The sequence below is a fragment of the Anser brachyrhynchus genome (genome assembly GCF_964034855.1).
Source record: "Anser brachyrhynchus genome assembly, chromosome: 3".
In the NCBI taxonomy this organism is placed as follows: domain Eukaryota; kingdom Metazoa; phylum Chordata; class Aves; order Anseriformes; family Anatidae; genus Anser; species Anser brachyrhynchus.
Window position 1 is genome coordinate 42,321,309 of NC_137696.1, and position 19,997 is coordinate 42,341,305.

The 19,997-nt window shown below is 36.1% G+C and overlaps 1 protein-coding gene across 2 annotated transcripts in view; it reads left to right on the forward strand.

Annotated features, from left to right (window-relative positions):
* Positions 1-18,371, forward strand: part of ADSS2 (adenylosuccinate synthase 2) — a 36,528-nt gene extending 18,157 nt beyond the window's left edge. For both annotated transcript variants that reach the window (XM_080586727.1, XM_080586728.1), the window contains exons 5-13: positions 1,812-1,878; positions 4,578-4,685; positions 4,914-4,995; positions 6,174-6,300; positions 9,132-9,286; positions 10,135-10,259; positions 11,273-11,370; positions 16,157-16,306; positions 17,033-18,371. In XM_080586727.1, coding sequence (XP_080442853.1) covers positions 1,812-1,878; positions 4,578-4,685; positions 4,914-4,995; positions 6,174-6,300; positions 9,132-9,286; positions 10,135-10,259; positions 11,273-11,370; positions 16,157-16,306; positions 17,033-17,085 — 965 coding nt within the window. In that variant the 3' untranslated portion in view covers positions 17,086-18,371. The remainder of the gene's footprint in view (positions 1-1,811; positions 1,879-4,577; positions 4,686-4,913; positions 4,996-6,173; positions 6,301-9,131; positions 9,287-10,134; positions 10,260-11,272; positions 11,371-16,156; positions 16,307-17,032) is intronic.
* The last annotated feature ends 1,626 nt before the right edge of the window (positions 18,372-19,997 follow it).

The window sequence follows — 19,997 nt, forward strand, 5'->3', positions numbered from 1 at the left end:
AGTGGGTGTGACTTCCAAATTAATGAGCTCCCTACCAACTAAAATGCCATGTACTTCATAAAAGACACTGTATGGGAAGAGCTCTGTAGGAATCAAGAGAATGGCTTTCCTTCTCTCAGAGGGAGTTCATCAATCAAGGTTTGGTTCTAGCTTTTGTTCCAGGAAACGCTTCAGTTCAAGAGCCTGGAGTAAAATGTTGAGAGTCCAAACCACAAAAACAGAACTTCAGTGCTAAAGGCTATATCTCTCCTAGGCCATCTTTATTACTTAATTTCCTCCTTTAAATTAGATATGTGGCATAATAGTTACGTAACTGCATGTATTAGGAAATGGAATTATTGCTGCAGTGGTAGTCATCTTCTGAAGATGCAAACTTTTCAGGTCTTTATCAGATAAAAGCTTATGACATGGGTGGAAAAAATGTATTTCCTTTATTTTTTGTTGTTGTTTGTGTGTTAACCAATCTGGAAATCAGGAGTAGATTAGTCAGTAAACGTGTTATTTCAGAATAAATATGCTTTTACTTTGATGTAATTACTTTGCATTTGGAATAGTTGAGTAACTGTTCCTAAGTTACTAAAATTCTTTTGAGAGTAGAATCACTGTAGGTGAATACTTTGGAAGTTGTTTAGAGAGGCTGTTCTGCAATTATTATGTTGCAATGGCAATACTGTGAAATTTTCATGGATAAACAGGTCCTGATTAAAAAAAAAAGGACCAGTTACCGACTGCCACCTGTAATTGTTCAATCTGTCAGCATAAATGGACTTTCAGAATGCTTCTGTTCAGAAAGTTTTGAGGGCGGTCTGGAGATGTGTTGCCATTACAAATGCCTTCTCTGAAATGGGTGTTGGCAGTCTGTGAGCTATTAGTCTGTAACAAATGATCAACTAACAATAGGTTCAAGCTGCTGGGGATGATCTAGTCCTTGAGTTATAGGAATGTGTGGAAGTAAATACAAAAATAACTTGGTAAGGAAGATGAGGAAAATCACTTATACTAGAGAAACCAGCACACTTATTAAATCAGTAAGTTTCTTACAAGTTTTCAATCTTATCCTTGTAAAGAGTAGCTTAATTACTTCACTTTGAGGACATAGTGCTGAAGAAAAATGAGCCAATATCTGTTGAACTGCAAAGTGTTGCTTCTCTGTTCATATTTGCCATGAATCTGTCATGTTTATTTTTTGCCTTTATGGTAGACAAGAATCGATGGAAGGAATATTTTGCGTAATCCTTGTTTGTCATTAATAGTATGTAATGCTTAAGAAAAAATCAGGGCTTGTAAAAATGACTTCTGTTGTCTTCAGGTAACAATTGCATTGTTTACATGGGTAATGTTTTTGGGAGTTTCTTTTATTTCCAAATTCATTTCCATTGATGCTGTCTTGCTAAAATTAAAATGGTCTACGAAATCTTCAGAACGAATGAGAATGTTTACTTAAAGTCTCCACCTTAAATTTCAACAGTATGACTTCTTACCGTAACCTGTTTTCCAGGATTTCTTTCAACTACATGTTTTCTTTGTTTCTTGTCCATACATTCTTTTGGGCCACTAGAAGACTGTAATGTCTTAGCTTTTCTATGGAAGGTGTGTACACAACTGCTGAACTTGGGAGGGGTGGGGGGCTATCATGGAAAAGAAGAGAAAAAGCTCTTGTCATTTTATTTCCCTCTCTTTTGTGTGTGCATGTTTTTTTTCCAGGTTGATAAACAGGACTAAAATTGGTTTGAAGAAATCATTACTGATACGGCCATTTGTTTCATGCAAAATGTCAGCTTATGTAAAATATTATTATTTTTTTTTTTTAGTATTTGATTTCCACCAAGCTGCTGATGGCATCCAAGAACAACAAAGGCAAGAACAAGCAGGGAAGAAGTAAGTAGTTTTAATGGATGGCTTAGTACAAGCGTGAGTTGCTGCATTGGATTTCCGTTATTGATTGTCATTGAATTTAAAATGTATTGATTATCCCTGTAAGTCTAATGTGGAGTGTTCTGGGATCAGTTACACTTTTGTACTCCAGTGGCTAGCAAAACATTGTATAATGAAAGGGTTTTATCTTGATATGTTGCCGTATGGAAAAGTTCCTGGTTCTTAATTTGCCTTACAAAAATGGTTCCTTTGTCTTCATGTTTTAATTGTTTACTGAAATAATGTTTGTATCATGGATGAAAAGTAATTCAGTCTTCCTTACTGAGAAGTCTAAAAGGTCTTCATCCATGACAATAGCCTTTAAGAGTGTCTCTTCTGGGCATATCTTCATGCAGGTTGCTATTGCATGTTAACTTGTCAATTATTCTTGCATTTGGTCATTTTCACACTTGACTGTGCTGTACCAGCTGTCTTGGTACCTGTTCTCTTAGGAATTAAAAAGTAAACAGGTAGAATATGTGTGTGTATTTCTAATGAGCTACTACTTTTTTTATTAGCTACTTTGAGGAATGCTTGGGGAGTGCAAGCTAAAATAGCTCTGTGGGATTGAAAAATGCTATCAGTCACTGAGCTACTTTTGAGATGAAACTACTGTTTCATTAGTCAATGTTAAAGATTGTAAGGGAAAGCCCAATTAAAACATTCCTGCCTTCATCTGATCTAAAGAACCCTGCTCCACCAGAAAGTTACATTCAAAGCTAAGAAATTTAAGACCCTCTTAAAAGTGCTGTATATATTCTTTATGTAGGGATTATTATGATCCTGACGTTCTGCAATGATCATACAGTTCTCAAGCTTGTTAAAACTGCCTGTGGATTAAAAGCATTAATCTATTTACTTCCTCCTAAATTCTAAGGCTATCTAAGTCACTGTAGTGGGGGAAGTACTATTGAGGATTGGCAAAGCATGAGATGTCAGAAACTGATTATCGAAAGACTCCTGGTAGCGTGAGGGGGAAAAAAAAACCACTTGAAATAGCTTGCCAATATGTCTAACTGTAGATTTGACTCTGTGTCGCATTTTGTATTAAACTTGTTTTGAATCTAACACTTAAAAGCTGATCATTATAAATAGTAAGTTAATTTTTAATTGAATACTTTCATCTGTTCAAATGTAGCGCAAAACCAATCACAAGTGAGGGTTCTATAGCCTCCCTTGCAGAAAGGTTATAGAAAAAGGTAATCTAATACAGAAGTATGTTATGCTTATGCAATTGTTCTAACAACTATAAATACAATCTTTTGACAACTTAATTCTTTTATGAATTGGCATGTCCTAATAAATGGAAGCTAACGCCTCTTAAAAAAATTACCTGGGAAGAGTATGAATAGGGGTAGAGGCTAGAGTCAATTATTTAAGCCACAGCCTCCTGGTTTGGTTACATGATATTGTATTACAGGAGGTTGGTTACCATGCTTTCATTTCAGACTGGAGACAAACATACCACACCCTGAGATCAGTCTAATTGGAACATTTGTTTTACCTTTTCCAAGATTATTGTTTTGAATCTACTCCAAACTTGTAATGGTCTGGATAAAACAAGTACTTATCATGAACTGTATTTCAGTTCACTTGCATATCAATTGATACATTCTAATATGAAGTTTAGATATGACCTTGGGATTAACCTGTATCTTCTACTTGAAATGGAGTCGCTCTTGAATTGGGTTATGGTATGATACCTTCGAGACAATTTGAAGATACCAAACTTAAATTTGACATTCTTGCTCTACCAGTATCAGCTGAAAAGATCCATTTAATATTCAACAGTAAAAACTAAAGTATATTATAAAAAAAAAAGTATTGGCTCTAGTCTTTTTAATGGTACGTGGCAAAGGAGTTACTTTGCAGTCTTTCAGATTATTATTTGATTGATATGAAACTGTTGCTCACATTAAGCAAGCCAGCTTTATTATATATGGCGTCATTCTTCTGAGCAAGTTCAGATCTACCTTTACTTGTCTGACTTTAAAGTCAATGCAAGCAAACTGTGTCTTATGATGTCGCTGACTTAAGCTAAAAAGGATTGCTTTAGGTTTTAAGCTATAGGTTCTTCAGGAAGTATTGTTAGGTAAGAGTGAGAGCAATAATCTAGGTTTTCAGAATCAGCTACAGGGAAAATCTATTCTTCAACCATTTTGTATGTACAGTGTTTGGGCATCAGTGTTACTTAGATACTTGCCAGTATTTGTTTTTCTGGCTCCATTGGAGGCTTTTACTATTAAATGAAATATTTCTCACAAATCTGAAATCCATGCTGGTTGTATTTTTTTCGTCTCTTCATGAAATATGTTTTTAGGAAGGTGTATGGTTAGTTTCATTTCATAGCATTGAAGGATATTGTTTTAGCATTCAGTTCCTTAAGTAGAAAAGTCGGGATTTGTGTTCAAATAAGATTCAATGAAGTATAAAAAGTTACTGGTCTAAAAACAGAAGTATGTAGAAGATGAATATATTTATGTCTATAAACAGTGATGTTCTGAAACTAAGTTATGTACTAAAAGTATCTTGTATTTGAATGTTTAAAAGAAGGTTTGCAATAACAGCATTTCACTTTATGGTAAGAATGTATTAGCTTTAAAAAAAAAAAAAAACACCTTAGTTGTATATCAAGAATAACTCCTGCTATTATCTTTTTAAAGTTTGGGAACTACCAAAAAAGGAATTGGTCCAGTATATTCTTCAAAAGCTGCACGAAGTGGACTCAGGATGTGTGATCTTGTTTCTGATTTTGATGAGTTTTCTGAGAGGTAATTTTTGTCCTTTAATGCAAGTTTTGAGCATAGTTTTCAATATCTGGGTGTGTCCCTGTGGAAACAGTTACAGCTGGTTGCTGTTAAATTTTTTTGATTTCTCAGTCTCCTTAAAATTATTTAATTGCAAATAATTGTAAATACATTATCAGTAGATTGTAAGGTTGGTGGAGGAGAGAGAAAGAAAACAAATAAAACAAACCTTAATGAATTTTTGTCTTCCAGGTTTAAAGTGTTAGCCAATCAGTACAAAGCGATATATCCTACCTTAGAGATAGATATTGAAGGGGAATTGAAAAAGCTCAAGGTAAGCCTGCTTCTGTTTGTTAAATGATGTAATCACTGTGTAGGGTTACTGATATGTAAATCTCAAGGTGGTTGACTCTCATACTTCTGTGAGGAGTGGGAACTTAATATATAACATGGGAAATGGATATGTATCAATTTAAAAAGTCTGCTAGCATCCTTAAAACACCTTAGCCTCTTTATGCAGTATTTAAAAACTTGGTTTCAAGAGAACTACTGTAGACTTTAAGAACTTACATAAGGAGAATTATTTCTGACTTATACTAGCTAGAAAAAAACACAACAAAAACATCAAGATTGTAGTTGGGGAAGGCATGTCTTCGTTGTAATGCAGAATATGATTTCCTCGTGTTAGAACCTTAAGAACTGAAGTAAATTACTATTCTGAGCAATAAAGCCTTAAGGAAAAAACATTTTTTTGCATGTAGTTGGACTGTAAGTTGATAGCAGCAGAAGTAATGAAGCCTGATTGCCAGCAAACTGTTCTTGTGGTTAAATATGAAATTTAATTTGATCCCTCACCCCCCCAGCAACTGGGTTACACTTGTGAGGATTCTCTCTAGTGTTGATTCCCTTATGCCTAGCAGTACAATTTCACAGTGCAGCTGTATTCTTATATATCTTACCCTTATTCAGCCTTTATTTTTTCTTTTTTGTTTTATAGAAGTTTAGTTGTCTGAGACTTCTTTTTTTACCCCTTAGAAAACCTTGATCAAATTTGACAAATGGGTTAAAAAAAAAAGTGGAGTATATGTGGAACAGAGGAGGGTGTGCACAGTTATATATTTTTAATTCTTTCAGAAAATCAGGCCAAAGAAATCATACTTCTCGTATCTTTAGTTGCTGCTTTACTCAGCTTGCCAATTCTAGAATGGAGTATGTGGGAGTTCTTAGAACTTCTGCTTGGTTCACATTAAATGATATCTGTTACACATGCTGAATTGCAGTATTTCTATCAATATGTAGACCTAAAAATTAGTTTCTGTTGCATATGTACTATGTAAATCTGAGTATGATGTTCTTCCTTCCCTTGTTCATATATTATGGCATATTTATTTAGCATTTCTTTACATTTGCTTTTACTTTTCAAAAGGATTAATAGCGTGAATATGAGCACTTGCGCTCTGGCTAGCTTTACTATAATGAAATTGTGCTATAAGCTACTCTTCTATTATTTAGGCCTACATGGAAAAAATAAAACCAATGGTAAGAGATGGTGTCTATTTCATGTATGAAGCTTTACATGGACCACCAAAGAAGATCTTAGTAGAAGGTGCAAATGCAGCACTGCTGGACATAGATTTTGGTAGGTTTAACCTTAATGAGACACAGGTTGGTATATATTTATATTGTGAAAGAATTCAATATAAGCTCTTCTGTGCATAGCTGTTCTTACGGAAGAATTGTTTTCTATTCTGGAAGAACAGTACCATCTATAATTAGCAAATAATTAGAGGAAAAAGTAATGTTTTTAACTACATACTTTCAAAAAGCTTAAGATTCTCCCAAGATCAAGCTTTTGAATGACAGTAAGGATTAGGCGATTAAATTTCTTTTCTTAAATAGAGTGGAACTATTACTTCAGTGTATACAAATTTCACGTGGAGTAGCTCACAGTTGTATACATCTTGGGAAAAGACTTGAGAAGGAGGGTGGAAAGCTTTTTAATACTCCATAGGAGAGAGGCAAAGTATATGCACAAAATACTTACTGACTTTTGAAGAGTCATACTGCATTTTTCAACTCTGTTTAACAATGTTTCACTGATTTACAACTCAAAGAACAAACCAGGAATCTGGATTGTTGCTGGGGTAAGACTGAAAAGGTTATCCCAAACAATTTGAAATTATAAGTGGTAATTAGCACTGTAATTTTGCTAATAGAATGAGAAGCTTCTTGATAGAAACACCTTTTGTATTGTGAGATTACTGTATTTGTTACCATATTGTAAGGACAGACATTATTCTACCTTTATGTAGGCATAAACAACCTATATTATAGGCTCCTGCATTTTGTCACATTTTTGTTCAGTCTCACTAGCGTGCAACTGCATCATTTTTCTTCTTACAAAGATGCTTATGCCTGAGATAAAAGCCTGTAAGCAGTAATGTCAAATGAGTATAAAATTGGCATGGGCTCTGTGTTCAACTGATTGGAGTTCTGATATTGGGCATTTTCAAACAAAACAAGTTTGAAAATCTTTTTTATACTTTAAGAGGAAGATTTATCTAAGAATAGCCCTTACAAATGTAAGCACAAAGTTTTCCCATGATAATCTGAATACTGGAAGAAAGTTCCGTTTTTAGAAAGTCAGAAGAAAGAAGCCTTCAAATAGGCTTTTACAGGAAAGTGTTTGATGCAAAACAGGTATTTGCAATAAACTCTAGTGTTTTTTTTTTTTTTTTTAAGAAGAATTTTGGTTTTCATATAAGCACAGGAAATGCAGATCATGTCTGAAAATCATCAGGTATGTCTGTAATATTGACAGATCTCTGTGTCACTTAGATTTTTTTTCCTGCCCATGCTGTGAGGAACGGATTGATAGAAAAATCTGTTCTCTTTTAGGTAGATACTGTAAGCTGGTTGGACACTTAGGTTGACAACAGGCAAGTCCTGTTCAAAAGATTTGACAATACCAAATTTGATTCAGTGTTCTGAAAGAGGCTATTTTCTGTGCCTTGTTGCAGATACATATAACTTCTGTTCTGATGCAGAAGTAAATTTTATTAGTGTGTGTGTCTGTGGGCACTGAAGATGGTTAAGTCTTGCATTCCGTGCTGCTTCTCTAGAGTGTGTAACGAGGCTTGTACACATCTCCCTGACTGTGCATCTGGTTTTCTGTCTTTTTAAATAGTGAATGAGGGTAAACCACTGTCAGTTTACCTTGCGGGGAGCTGAAAATAAGTAAGAGCTATCTCATTGACTGCATTTGTGACATCCCCTAGCTATACTACCTGCTACTGAAGAGAAACTCAGCTGTGCTGTCACAAAGATGATAAGGACTTAGTGCTTGCAAACGGCACTTACATATGTAACATGTTACACAGGTAAACCTGTGTCTTTCTCTAGAGATTTGAGTTAAGCAAAAAAGCCATAGATAACTTTGCCAAGTCTGCAAAATCTCACTGAACAGTCTTTAATTGCTTCCATTTTCTGTCCTGCTGTATTTTTGTCTTGGCTGTCACTCTCTTACCCATCTCTTGACTCCTACACCAAAAAATAAAAATATGAAGCACAAGGTGGAAAACTCTCACTTGTAGTTACTGTGTGGCTGAAACATTTGTTCGATTCAAATCAACTAAAGATTAGTATACTGTTTCATCTTCCATTGTTTAACAAAAAAAAAAAGGTGCAAAACTGTTAAAGATTTTATAGGAAGTTCAGCTATCTTTGATGTCCAGGCTGCTCTTTAAGTGAGGGCTGAATATTTAACCAGAGACAAACTCTCATAATTGGTGAACTAGGTTATATTGTAGAATTTGTGGTGTGTGTGTGTTTTTTTTTTTTTATGTGTGTCTTTTGTTAATTTTTTTTGAACTTCAGTTGTGGCAATCAATTTTTTCAATTAATTTGGTAAGCAAAATTCTACATTTTCCAAAATTATTTTCTAAACGTCTACATTGACATTTCTTTGTGATTTCTTATTGTTATATTATATTGACCAGTTTGTAGAACTCATTATTTTTCCTCCAAAAATAGAAAATGCTAAATCCATATTTTCTAATTTCCCAATATAATTTTCTTAAGGGTCTCACTCCAAATTTTTATATTGTTCTGTCAGTGAATGTATTTTGTATAATATGAGGTATGGTTTCCTGGTGTCTCATTCAAATTCTTGACTGGTATGGTCATTTGGAATTGTTACGTCGTCAAGTTTTGCAGGTGAAGTGGTAAGATTTCTATTGATTTAGTAAAGAAGGATCAGACATTGTACGTAAGATCTAGGAGCTTATTAAATCTGTTACCTCAAAATACAATTATTGTGTAGTTGGTTTTGGTTTTTAGTGTTATAATATCTAGGTAAGTGCAATTTAGTAGTGATCCTTACCAGGTTAGATTTTTTTTTTTAGTAGTTTTTAAAGCTGTTTTTAAAAAGTGATTTTAACACATCCCCTTCCCCCCATTTTTTCTTCATAGGCACGTATCCTTTCGTGACTTCATCAAACTGCACAGTTGGTGGTGTTTGCACAGGTCTGGGCATGCCACCACAGAACGTCGGGGAAGTGTACGGAGTTGTGAAAGCATATACAACTAGAGTTGGAATTGGTGCCTTTCCTACAGAACAAAATAATGTGAGCATTATCTGCCCTAGGTGTGACCTGTAACTGGGTGAAATAACTTGGTGTGTTTGTCTTACGTTAAATTAAGTACGGCTGGTTAAATGCGAGTAGAAGACAATGTGTTGTGATATCTCATTCTTCCGATCATATTATTTGTTTATTCCTGCTCATTGTCATCATGGCTAAGATTCCTACACGTCTCCACCAGCAAGTAAAGTAATTTCCATGTTATTTGTGGTATAAGAGTAGCCTTAATTGCAAAAAAAACGTATCATAGCTTTGTTCAGTTTCTGGACATAGCAGAAAGTGTTCAGGCAATGAGCTGTGTTTTTTGAGAATATTATCAAAGAAGGAGTCCAGTCTCCGAAGTTTCTTCACTGTGAGGGTGGTGAGGCCCTGGCACAGGCTGCCCAGAGAAGCTGTGGGTGCCCCATCCCTGGAGGTGTTCAAGGCCAGGCTGGATGGGGCTTTGGGCAGCCTGGTCTGGTGGGAGAAGTCCTGGCCCATAGCAGGGGGTTGGAATTGGATGAGCTTCCAACCCAAACCATACAACGATTCTGTCATTTTAAACTGAGTTTACAGGACTGCCAAATCTGATTATCAGCTTCTCAGATCTCCCTGTGGAATAGAAGGCTAAAGCAGGAACAAATTTTGAGAGACTTGCTCAGGTAGCATTCTCTTGAACTGGAAATAGAATTTTGTTTTTCTGTTTTCATCTCTATAGACAATGTTGTGAAAAATAGGGGGAAGAAGTTTTAAAGTAATTAACAGTATTGTAAAATGGTGTTAAAATACATGATGCAGATGTGTACTTAATGCAAATGAAAAAAGGCTCACATGATAGTACTATTCTTTGCTAGGAAATTGGAGAATTGCTGCAAATGCGAGGTAAAGAGTATGGTGTTACCACTGGTAGAAAGAGAAGATGTGGCTGGCTGGACCTTGTGCTACTCCGATATGCCTACATGATTAATGGATTTACTGCGTAAGTTATTTTCTCAGCTTTGCTGGCAACTTGACATAGAATCATGATACGCTACAGATTAAATTACATATGTAGTAGTAAGCAACATTCAGACTGTTAGTACTGATTTATTGTTTTGATATTTTCATAAATTAACTATCCCTTATTTTTCTCAGTAGTAAATGTTTTTGTATCATATGTTTTCATATCAATTTTTTTCTATTATATTGTAGAAGTGCTTACATCTCATAGTATTTGATTCTTCAAGCTGTGCTATTCTCTTTGCCATCCTACCAAACCAAATCAAATGCACCACAAGGGCCTTAAAATATATTATAGTTTGTGGGGTTCTTAGTTAATTTTCAAAGAAAGACAGATGGAACCTATTGGTATCTTTAGCAGTGTGTGTAAGTGTAGAAAACATGTATACAACTTGGGATTTTCATTAAAATGAAAAATGGGTATGTGAAACAAAATTGGTATAAAATTCTGGTAGATCAACTTGTATAAACACATGCTTTACTTAAATTGTCCTGCTTTTCTTGTCCCTTGTGCTTTGCATTTAAAATAGTATGCTTTGGTTATGAAACTGGATATTTACAGAGACAGTACTTCCTTATTTCGTTGTCTTCTCTATAAGGACAGAAACATTTGGCAGAGGACAAGAACAGACAGCAACAGGCATCATGCTATGTAACCACGTCAAATGAATGGGCATAAAGTATCTTGGCAGCACTCTGTCCAGTTAAAATTCTACCACTTAAAACTATAAACCAATTATTTTAATTGAAGAATACTTGTCGTTTGAATTTTGCCCTTTTTTAGTATTAGATCTAAGTACACAACAAAAAGGCTGTTTTTTTTTTTTTGTCACAAAATAAATGGAACAGTGTCATAGAGGCTATTTCTCTAAGGAAAGATGATTAATTGTAGTATATGCAAAGTGCAGGAATCATTTTTTTCCTGTATCTTTAAAATATGATCAAAGTTGAGTTGTTAAAAACATGTTTAAACGGAATAATGTTTCTTTACAGATTGGCTCTTACCAAATTGGATATCTTGGATGTATTTCCAGAAATCAAAGTTGGTGTTGCATACAAACTAGATGGTGAAATCATACCTCATTTTCCTGGTAAGACTACTTGTTTAACAATTTTAAATTTTGGTGAAGTGTAATCTGATACTTAAATCCATTTGAATTTTTCTTGTAAAATGTATGACAGGAATTTGTCACTTCAGCACCAAGCCATTAATGTCTTCTGAGATGCACTCTGTGCCACACCTGTACCTGTACCCCAGTGTCATTTGTTTACTAGAAAGGTGCAAAATGCTATCTAAAGCTTGACTCCTTAAATGTAAATGTTATCTGCTTTATCCCTTTATTTTAATACAGCATGCATTACCTTCAAGCTAAATCCGAAGCTCTCGTTTTGTACTCTATAGCCAGTGTCTTATTCTCAGTACTGTGTTCATCACATTTTCTTGCGGGACACGTCTTCATTTAGGTGTGCAGTGAACCAGATGAGGAAACTAATGCGCTTGAAAAGCCAGACTTCTCTGTGTTTGTGTTATTTTTCTAACAATTCAGTTCCCTTTAACGGATCACAGAGCAGCCAAATGCCAGACACACCTGCACCATGGAAAAGAGGGGGGAGAAGGTGCAGGGAGGAAATGAGCAGTTGACATAGGAGAAAGCAAGACTGTATCTTTTAATGCAGGACCAACGTACATCAGCTTAGCGTGATGGAAACTATAGCTCCTCTCTAAGGAGGACAGTGGTCAAAATGTATCTGGCAGTTGAAGTATTCAAAGTACTGTTTTCACGGGTAACACGTCTTTTTCAGTTTGTTGTAGAGATACTCCGGGGAGAAAAAAAAAAAAAACATCGAGTACTAAGGATTGGGCTTTTTGATTTTCTGATGTGCACATAGACATGTTTTCATTCCACTTACTACCTCAGGGTTTGAGGCTGGTCACAGGTTATGATGTTTTATATGATAGCATCAGCAGAGAATTTTTTGTGGGTGATATCAAATGTAGTAATCAAATACAACTCACATCAGGGTTTATGGAGTATTCAGATGTAATTATGTACAAAGGTATAAGTGTGATCTGTCAGTAGTCATTGAAATTAGCAGGTCTGTTGGGAGAAATTTGTAACTCTCTTTTTCCACGTGCTTGGGGGAATTCTCGGATTGATTAACCCTCCAGTATCTTCAAGCTAAAGCGTCAGCTACAGTGTGAATGCATGTTGAGTAATGTGGCATGCACTGTTATTCAGGAAGTTTAGTGCTCATTTGCACTAAACCAAGGAGTGCTTTTCTACTTTTAAAACTCAAGTATTGCTTGTTTGATATCCTTTTCAAAATACTAAGGACATCTGTGTACTTTAAATACCCTTTGAACATAATGAACAATGCATGTTTGAACTGAGGACTACTCAGCAAGTACTTTGTAGCCCTGTCGTCTAACCTGAGGGTTGTTTGCACTGTCTTGTGCTCAAGCCAGGGAGACATCCTCTGGTAGTCCATCATTAAAGATGATGTAAATAGGTGTCCGTGTTTCCCAGTGCTAAAACTTAACTGAGTGATTTATTTTTTTTCCCCACTCATTGCATCCCAAATGGGACCAGAATCTTGTTAAGGCTCCTGAGGACAGACTTTGCTCCCTTAATGTGCCCAGGTAAAAGGAAGCTGACCTTTGGTCATTGCAGCACAACCTGGCTCAGCTGCCTAATAATATTTTTATTTATTAACTGTTAAGAATCCTGGTAGAAATGTAGTAGAAGCTGTTGTCTTTGCTGTTGATACATTGTCTTCCATAAGTGGCAGGAAGGAGTTTGAGCTGATCTATTAAACTGGAAGATGCTATCTCTCACAGTGCCTCAGTGTGTTCCACATCTCTTTGCTGTGCTTCTCAACATTTGGCTGTGTTTTCAGCACATACACTGCAGGCTACTTGTTATCCCTGCCCCTGTCATAAAAAAGCAAAAGGAAACTTCCTTTACCCTTTGTTTTGCAGGCTCTTAGAGAGGTGTTTATTTCTTAACTTGCCACTTTAACTATTTGAATTTAATTTAAAAAAATTCTAGACTGGGAACCTTTTCACTAGCAGGCTGTTTCTCTCCCTGTTCCTTCCCTACCTCCCACTTTCTTGGAGATGTTATTGACTTACCCTTCTTCTGAAATGACTGTCTGTAAATTAGAAGCACGCAGAGTACGCAGCATCTCAGGAAAATCATGCCATATTTCATATATTGTTTCTTTTTCTTGCTGCATCTGAGAATCATAGGAATCTTGCTCAGTTCTTCAGCTTAGTTTTCTGTGGACACTTCATAATCTGGTAAGAAAGAGCTAAACATGCTTTGTAAATTTACAGCTCACCTCAGGTGGTAACACTGAGGCTTTAGTCTTTTGCTGTGGAGCTGGCCACTTCATTCTCATGTGCTCATGGAAGAAAGATGGAAAGATACAACCTCTTGCTCAGGAGACTGAAACCACAGGTTCTTAGAAGGTTGCAAGAGTATTTCTGAGAAACTTTACTTCATGCCTGCCTTTTTTTTTTTCCTTGTGCTCTTTTCCTGGGCATTTAGTGTTGATTACAGAGCCAGGACACTGTAGTAGACGGATCTTTGGTCTGACCAGTGTAACTGTTTGTTCGGTTTCTGGAAGTCTTGTAAGCTGAGATCATTTACTTTGATGCCGAGATCCCAAATTCCAGCTATTCTTTTTGAGTTGGAAGTAATATCACACCCCTCTTTCTCTAAATTCTAGTACCAGACTACCAGATGTCATTATATCTGCTCTCTCCATTATCCAATTCAGCTCTTAATAAGCGATGTTTCAGAGAGCCTGAAAGATAAATCCCCTCAGGGAAGAGCTCAGAGAAATCTAGATGGTTACTGTATCTGTTCCTACAGGGAGCTCACTTTATGGCTTATCTTTACCACATATCTTCTGTTAACACACCTGCTGGAGCAAGATGAGAGAATCGTGTGAAACATCAGGAAATTTCACATCTTTTTCTACCTTTTTTTCGGGGAAGTAAGGAATTGAACAAAGAGTAATGGAAGTCTGTAGGCAAGATTAGACTATTCAGTTCTAAGTGCTTTCAGCTTTCTCCCAGTTATCATCATTAGAGGGGCTTCAGAGTAAAACCAAGATGTCTGTAGACTTTCAAGGTTAGGTGTTTGGTCACTGTGTGTTCCTTAGAGGAAGACTGACATCTTATTCTGGATCATCTGCAATGTCTGGAAATTAGTTTGTGGTTTTGCACTCTGAATATAGGTATTTTATAATTTACCTGAGCAGCAGACAGCAGCTCAGTTGTTACTACTGGTGACATAAAAGAAAGTGCTTGTTCTTGGCTTCTGCAACCCAACATTCTTAATATTCCTGCCTGCTTGTCAGGGCTGACCTTATTACAGCAAGTATTGATTCAGAACCATTTGCCTTAACCTGTAAACACCTTGGTCCAAAAATTGTGCACTTCTTCACTGTTGTTGGCTCCAAAGTCAGTAGAACATAGCCCTCTTTCACCCGTACTCAAAATGTCTAGCTCATAAAGGCTGTGTTTATGACATCCCTACTGTTGAGCTCTTACCTGCACCAGGACAAATAGTTCAATGTGCTGAGCCTGAGCTTGTTGGCTAAACACACACTCGGGAGGATTAGCTATGATCTCTATTTGCACCTTTATTGTGCCTTTTGTACCTCAGACACCTTCCCAGATGAACTGGATGTCTTCTGTCTTTGCAGCAGTGACTTGATTGGGTATCTGAGACATGGAGCCTATGTAACATTAATTACAATGCCTTTGGTAAAACACCGTTGTCTTCAGGAAGGCGAGAATGCCCAGTAGCCTCCATTTTTTGTTGAAATATTTTTACTGTCTTTGGGTTTAAGGTTTTTGTTTTGCTGCCCAATGTCATTCCAAGATTAATGTTCAGAAAATTAATGGAATGATTCGATTCCAGAGCAATGTATTCTTCCAGTGCTTGAGATCATCACAGGATTCAGAATTGATGGACATCATTATAGCAGGTTATTAAATAAAGGGCAAAATAGAATAGAGTCATTGCTTCTATTCTGAGAAGTAACTGGAACAGCTACTGTTCGTACATCACGTGTGACTCCACCTTCAGGTCACAGAGCTGACCTGATAGACAAAATCTGACCCCTGTGCTGTTGACTGTCATGGTAGACACTAAAAACTGTCTTTAATATAGGATGATACTCATTCTATGTCTGATCAAGGTAAATGCTTCAGGCTCTGCCGTAGGAAGAGGGCTGGTAATGTTGTATACTGTGTCGGCAAACTGCCTTCCTTGCAGTATTCTATAGCTGAGGCCCTTAAGAGCTTAGCTGGCTGCAGACAAACAAAAGTCTGTTGCAGAGTTTTGGGGCAAAGGCTCTGTGGGCATGACAATTTTATTATGTATAAACAGTACATGCTATGTACTCTTGACGTGCTATGACTCCGTTTAATAAAAAGAACACTCCAATGCAATTGTAAAATATATTTTACCTGTCTAGTACTTACCAGCTGGTACATAATTTTCATTTCACATCATCCAAATTCCTTCACAAAGGGAGGGTTGGATCATGGTATTTGTATAGCAAAAAGAATCAATATTTTAAAGAATTAAACTTCCTGAAAAGTACTCACAGTCACACAGATATATTTTGCTTAAACCACAAACTGTACAAGAATTCCTAAAGTCTAAGTCCTGATAGTTGCTTGGGTTTATTTTCTCCACTTATATTAAGAAAAAGGTACAAGTTAGCACCTTTGGTGCTGGTATTGTCTTCTGAGAAAATCTGTTCGTATAAGAAAAAAAACAAAAAGCTTATAGCTGTGTTTAGTGGCAGAAAATATATAAACTTTGTGGATATATCCTGTTTCTGTTTGATTTTCAGCCAACCAGGAAGTCTTAAATAAAGTAGAGGTTCGGTATGAGACACTCCCAGGATGGGATACAGACATATCAAATGCAAGGACATTCGATGAGCTGCCTGTAAATGCACAAAACTATGTTCGCTTTATAGAAATGGAATTGGGTGTTCCTGGTAAGTAAAGTAGATTTTTTTCAGCTCCATAAAACTTCTCTCTCATGCACTCTGCCTTAATGAACATGCAAAATATCGAAAATCGGTTTGTATCTACAGTTATTCTGATGCACCTGGTGATACTTTTAATTACTGTTTTACTTCTTTTTATTTATCTGTTTGGCTGTTGTTTTAATATGCATCCTTTCTTTGGCTTACACTGTAGCTCGTTTTCAACTGAGACTTTTAGAGATTGCTTAAGAAACTGTTTTTTGGATTGGGTATAGTAGGGGTTTAGTTCTGCTGCCATTATAAAGTCAGTGAGACCACTGGTATGCTAATGTGATGTTAAATATAGAAAAAGGTCCTAAGATAACAATTGCTCATTGCTCTTAAGTTTCCTAATAAACCTGGTCTTGTGATTCCATCCAAAGCCGGGAGAAGGAGGTGAGGCAGACCTTCACTTCTTTGTCAGTTTCTGTGTCTTTTTTCATATGATCTGGAAGACACTTTTTTTTTTTATAATGTGAGCCTGAGACGGTTCTAAGTTACCTGTGAATTCCTACTTTAAGAAGAGTAGACAAAATTATCGTTTCTTACCCTACTAATAGTGTAATATTTTTCTTCATAGACTATAGTACTTATTTTCTTAAGTATTTAAGGTCTTAAGTTTGTATCTTACCTTAAGATAAAGTCTGATCTTGCTTTGTATTACTTATAATAAGAGTTTGTTTTTCTCTTCTGCAGTTAAATGGATTGGAGTAGGGAAATCCAGGGAATCAATGATCCAGCTGTTTTAAAGATTTCAGATGCATGGAAGAAAGCACACTCCTCAAAAGACTGCTCATTCTTAAATGCATTGGTAGCCCGCAAAGCAAAGATGTTGGAAAGATAGATTTTTTTTTTGCATGGAAAGAAATGCTAGAGTTGATACCCCTAAATCAATTGCTACTCCTGAAAGAGACTTTAACATGAAACCGTGTCTGTTCTTATTCAGCTGCAAATTCAAGGACATTTGTTGTCATTTGTTGTTCAAGGTGCCATCAGATTTTTTTTCTATACCTAATATTTACTTCATAATGTAATTCCTGTTTGAAAATCTAAGGTATCATTACTTTCATGACTGTTTGTCTTTTGTTATCCTCTCTCTGCTTTTGGCGGTGTTACTTCCCTGAAATTCTAGACAGTAAAAATAATGCAGTTTTGCACAGATAGTTTTACATCCTCATTATTTGTATTCCTAAAGCTGTTGTATTCTTTATGGCTGCTCTTGTGAGTGATTAAAGAGAGGGATTCTGATTTTGTAATGCTATAAATGCTGTCTAAATTATTGCGTGATCTGTTTTTTTAAAAAAAGGTGTGATGCCAAGTTGTTAAGAATGTCCAGCTTTTTTAGCTGTATAGCACAGGAAACTTACTCTTTGTAACTCACAGAGGACACTCAAATGTTTACTGGAAAGTGTGCCCAGAAAGTTAGAAAATTGATATTGTAAAAAGTTCATTTGCGATTATTAAAGAACAGTTTTGATTTTGAGTTAAATGTTTTATAACGTTACTTTTTTTATTTTTTAATATTAAAATCACTGCACTTCTTTACTTCCAAAGTGCATGTTTTAGGAAACTGTATACTTATAGTTAGGCTGTTGCAGTTTCAGCAAACTGAGCTTTTATTTGGTGAGAAGTCTAACATTTTGATGCCCTTTTAAATTCCTTTTTACATAACTAATAGAAGATCTTTCTCTGGAGAGCTAACAAAGCACAAACAATTTTGTAATTATAAATTGAAGATGCTTTAGAAATAACATGAAGAATATTCCGTGTATTTGCCTTAGATGTAGGAAAAATAAGTATTCACCTTATGACATTGACATATTTTGGTTCATTAGTGTTGTAAAACAATCCAGAATGATTTTCATTTATAACCATTACGATTTAATACAAAGAATCTGATTTTTTTTGGCAATAACCCATAATTACATATTCCTACTCCTGATTTTTTGACAATGACTTTGTTTCTATACATTTTATTGTGGTATTCGTGTGCTTCCTTTTCACTCCAAATAAAATTTACTTTTCCTAAAACCAAGTTTGTGTCAGGGTGAGGCAGGGCAGCTCAGTAGATTTCAGCTGTGCAGGTGAATGTAAGAAACTTTTAATGTAAAATAAAAGCAATCGGACCTTCCATGTTATGTCTTAGATTACCATGTTGTCTGAAGTTGGGTAGACTTGTTGGATTATTGCTGCTTCTGCGGTGTTCAGCGCGATGCTTATATTCCCAGTTGGCATCAAATAGGATTGTCCATCACAAGCTGAGGAATAGGAGAGTTGGGCAAAATTACTGACATGTAGGGAGCATTTTCCTGTTAAATTGTTTGCACGTGACAGAGCAGTTAACAGTGTGTGTATTTTACTGGCCTGATGGGGAAAGAGGAGGATAACACAGAATGCTGGAAAATTCTCAGATAAGTTGAGAGACCCTTGTATTAGCACTGCATGCAAGGATCATTCCCCTCAGTAGTTTAAAAAACAAAACAAACAAAAAACAACAAACTTTTTTTTTCTGGAAGGGGAGAGGATAGGGACCTAGGGGACCTAGTTTTGCTCTCAGCCTCACTGTTCAGGAGAAAACCATCACATGAATCCCTAGCTAAGGCAAATCCAAGAATTTGAAATATGTGATGAGAGAAGGGTGATGAGAGAAGAACTGTTACACATAATGTACAAAGTTTATTTAGAAGGTTAAAAACCACAGTATTTTCTAGGAGATGGAGGGAATAAATCCTGAAGTGTGAACTATAGGTAATAATTACAAAGTGTTCTTGTCTTCTGTATAGCTGTAGGAGGAGCTGTCAGTGAAACTACCACCCCAAGGAATGGGGGCGTCATTGGCTCAAGGAGTGGGTGAAATGAGGGAATGCTTTGCTTCTGCAGCAAGTAAATAAAAGAGGGCTTACTATGTACCAGTCTCTCACTTCTGGTAAGCAGAGACTTTACAGTTAAAGTCTGTTTCAATTTTCACGCTGTTGTAATTCCATTGTACAAACTACCCTTGTTTTTTAGTTGAGGAATTCATATTCCCAGGCTCAAGAGGGTTTCTAAGCAATATAGCAATGTCCTAAAATGATATGAAATATTTGTGCAGTTAAAGAAACAAAACAATTGTCTTGGATGCAAGAGTGATTTATGCTCCTCTTCTAAGTTCAGCTGAGATTTTTCTTTGATTCTTCCGCTCAAATGCAGGCCTGGAAGGTTGAAAACATGCTCTGACTAGTACTTGTCCAGACAGTATGTGGTCCAGGATCTGTTGTTGGTGTGCGTTTATTCTCATGACCTGAAACAAAGAATTTTTCAATTTTGGGTGGTTAAACTTGGTATCTGTAAAGCTTATTAGGTTGTCTCTGCATGCCAGTTTTGTGTAAGTTTGCTTATGAGTTAATTCTTGGATTGTTGCACAGCTGCTTTCCTCGTGTCAAAAAAAAAAAGATTATAGAAAGGTTATACCCTGCCTATTTTTTTGCTATTTTTCCCCTTTTTTCAGTGCTGCTTTTCTACCCCTTCTTTCATTTGTACATGTGGGGAAATAAATCTTGGTCAAGCTGAGATACATGTCTGATCACCAGCCTGAATGTTGTAGAAATGAGCTAAAAGTTAGGAAGATTTTCAAACACTGTGTGGTTTGCTCTTGAAACCGTGTTGTGTTCAACAACAGAAG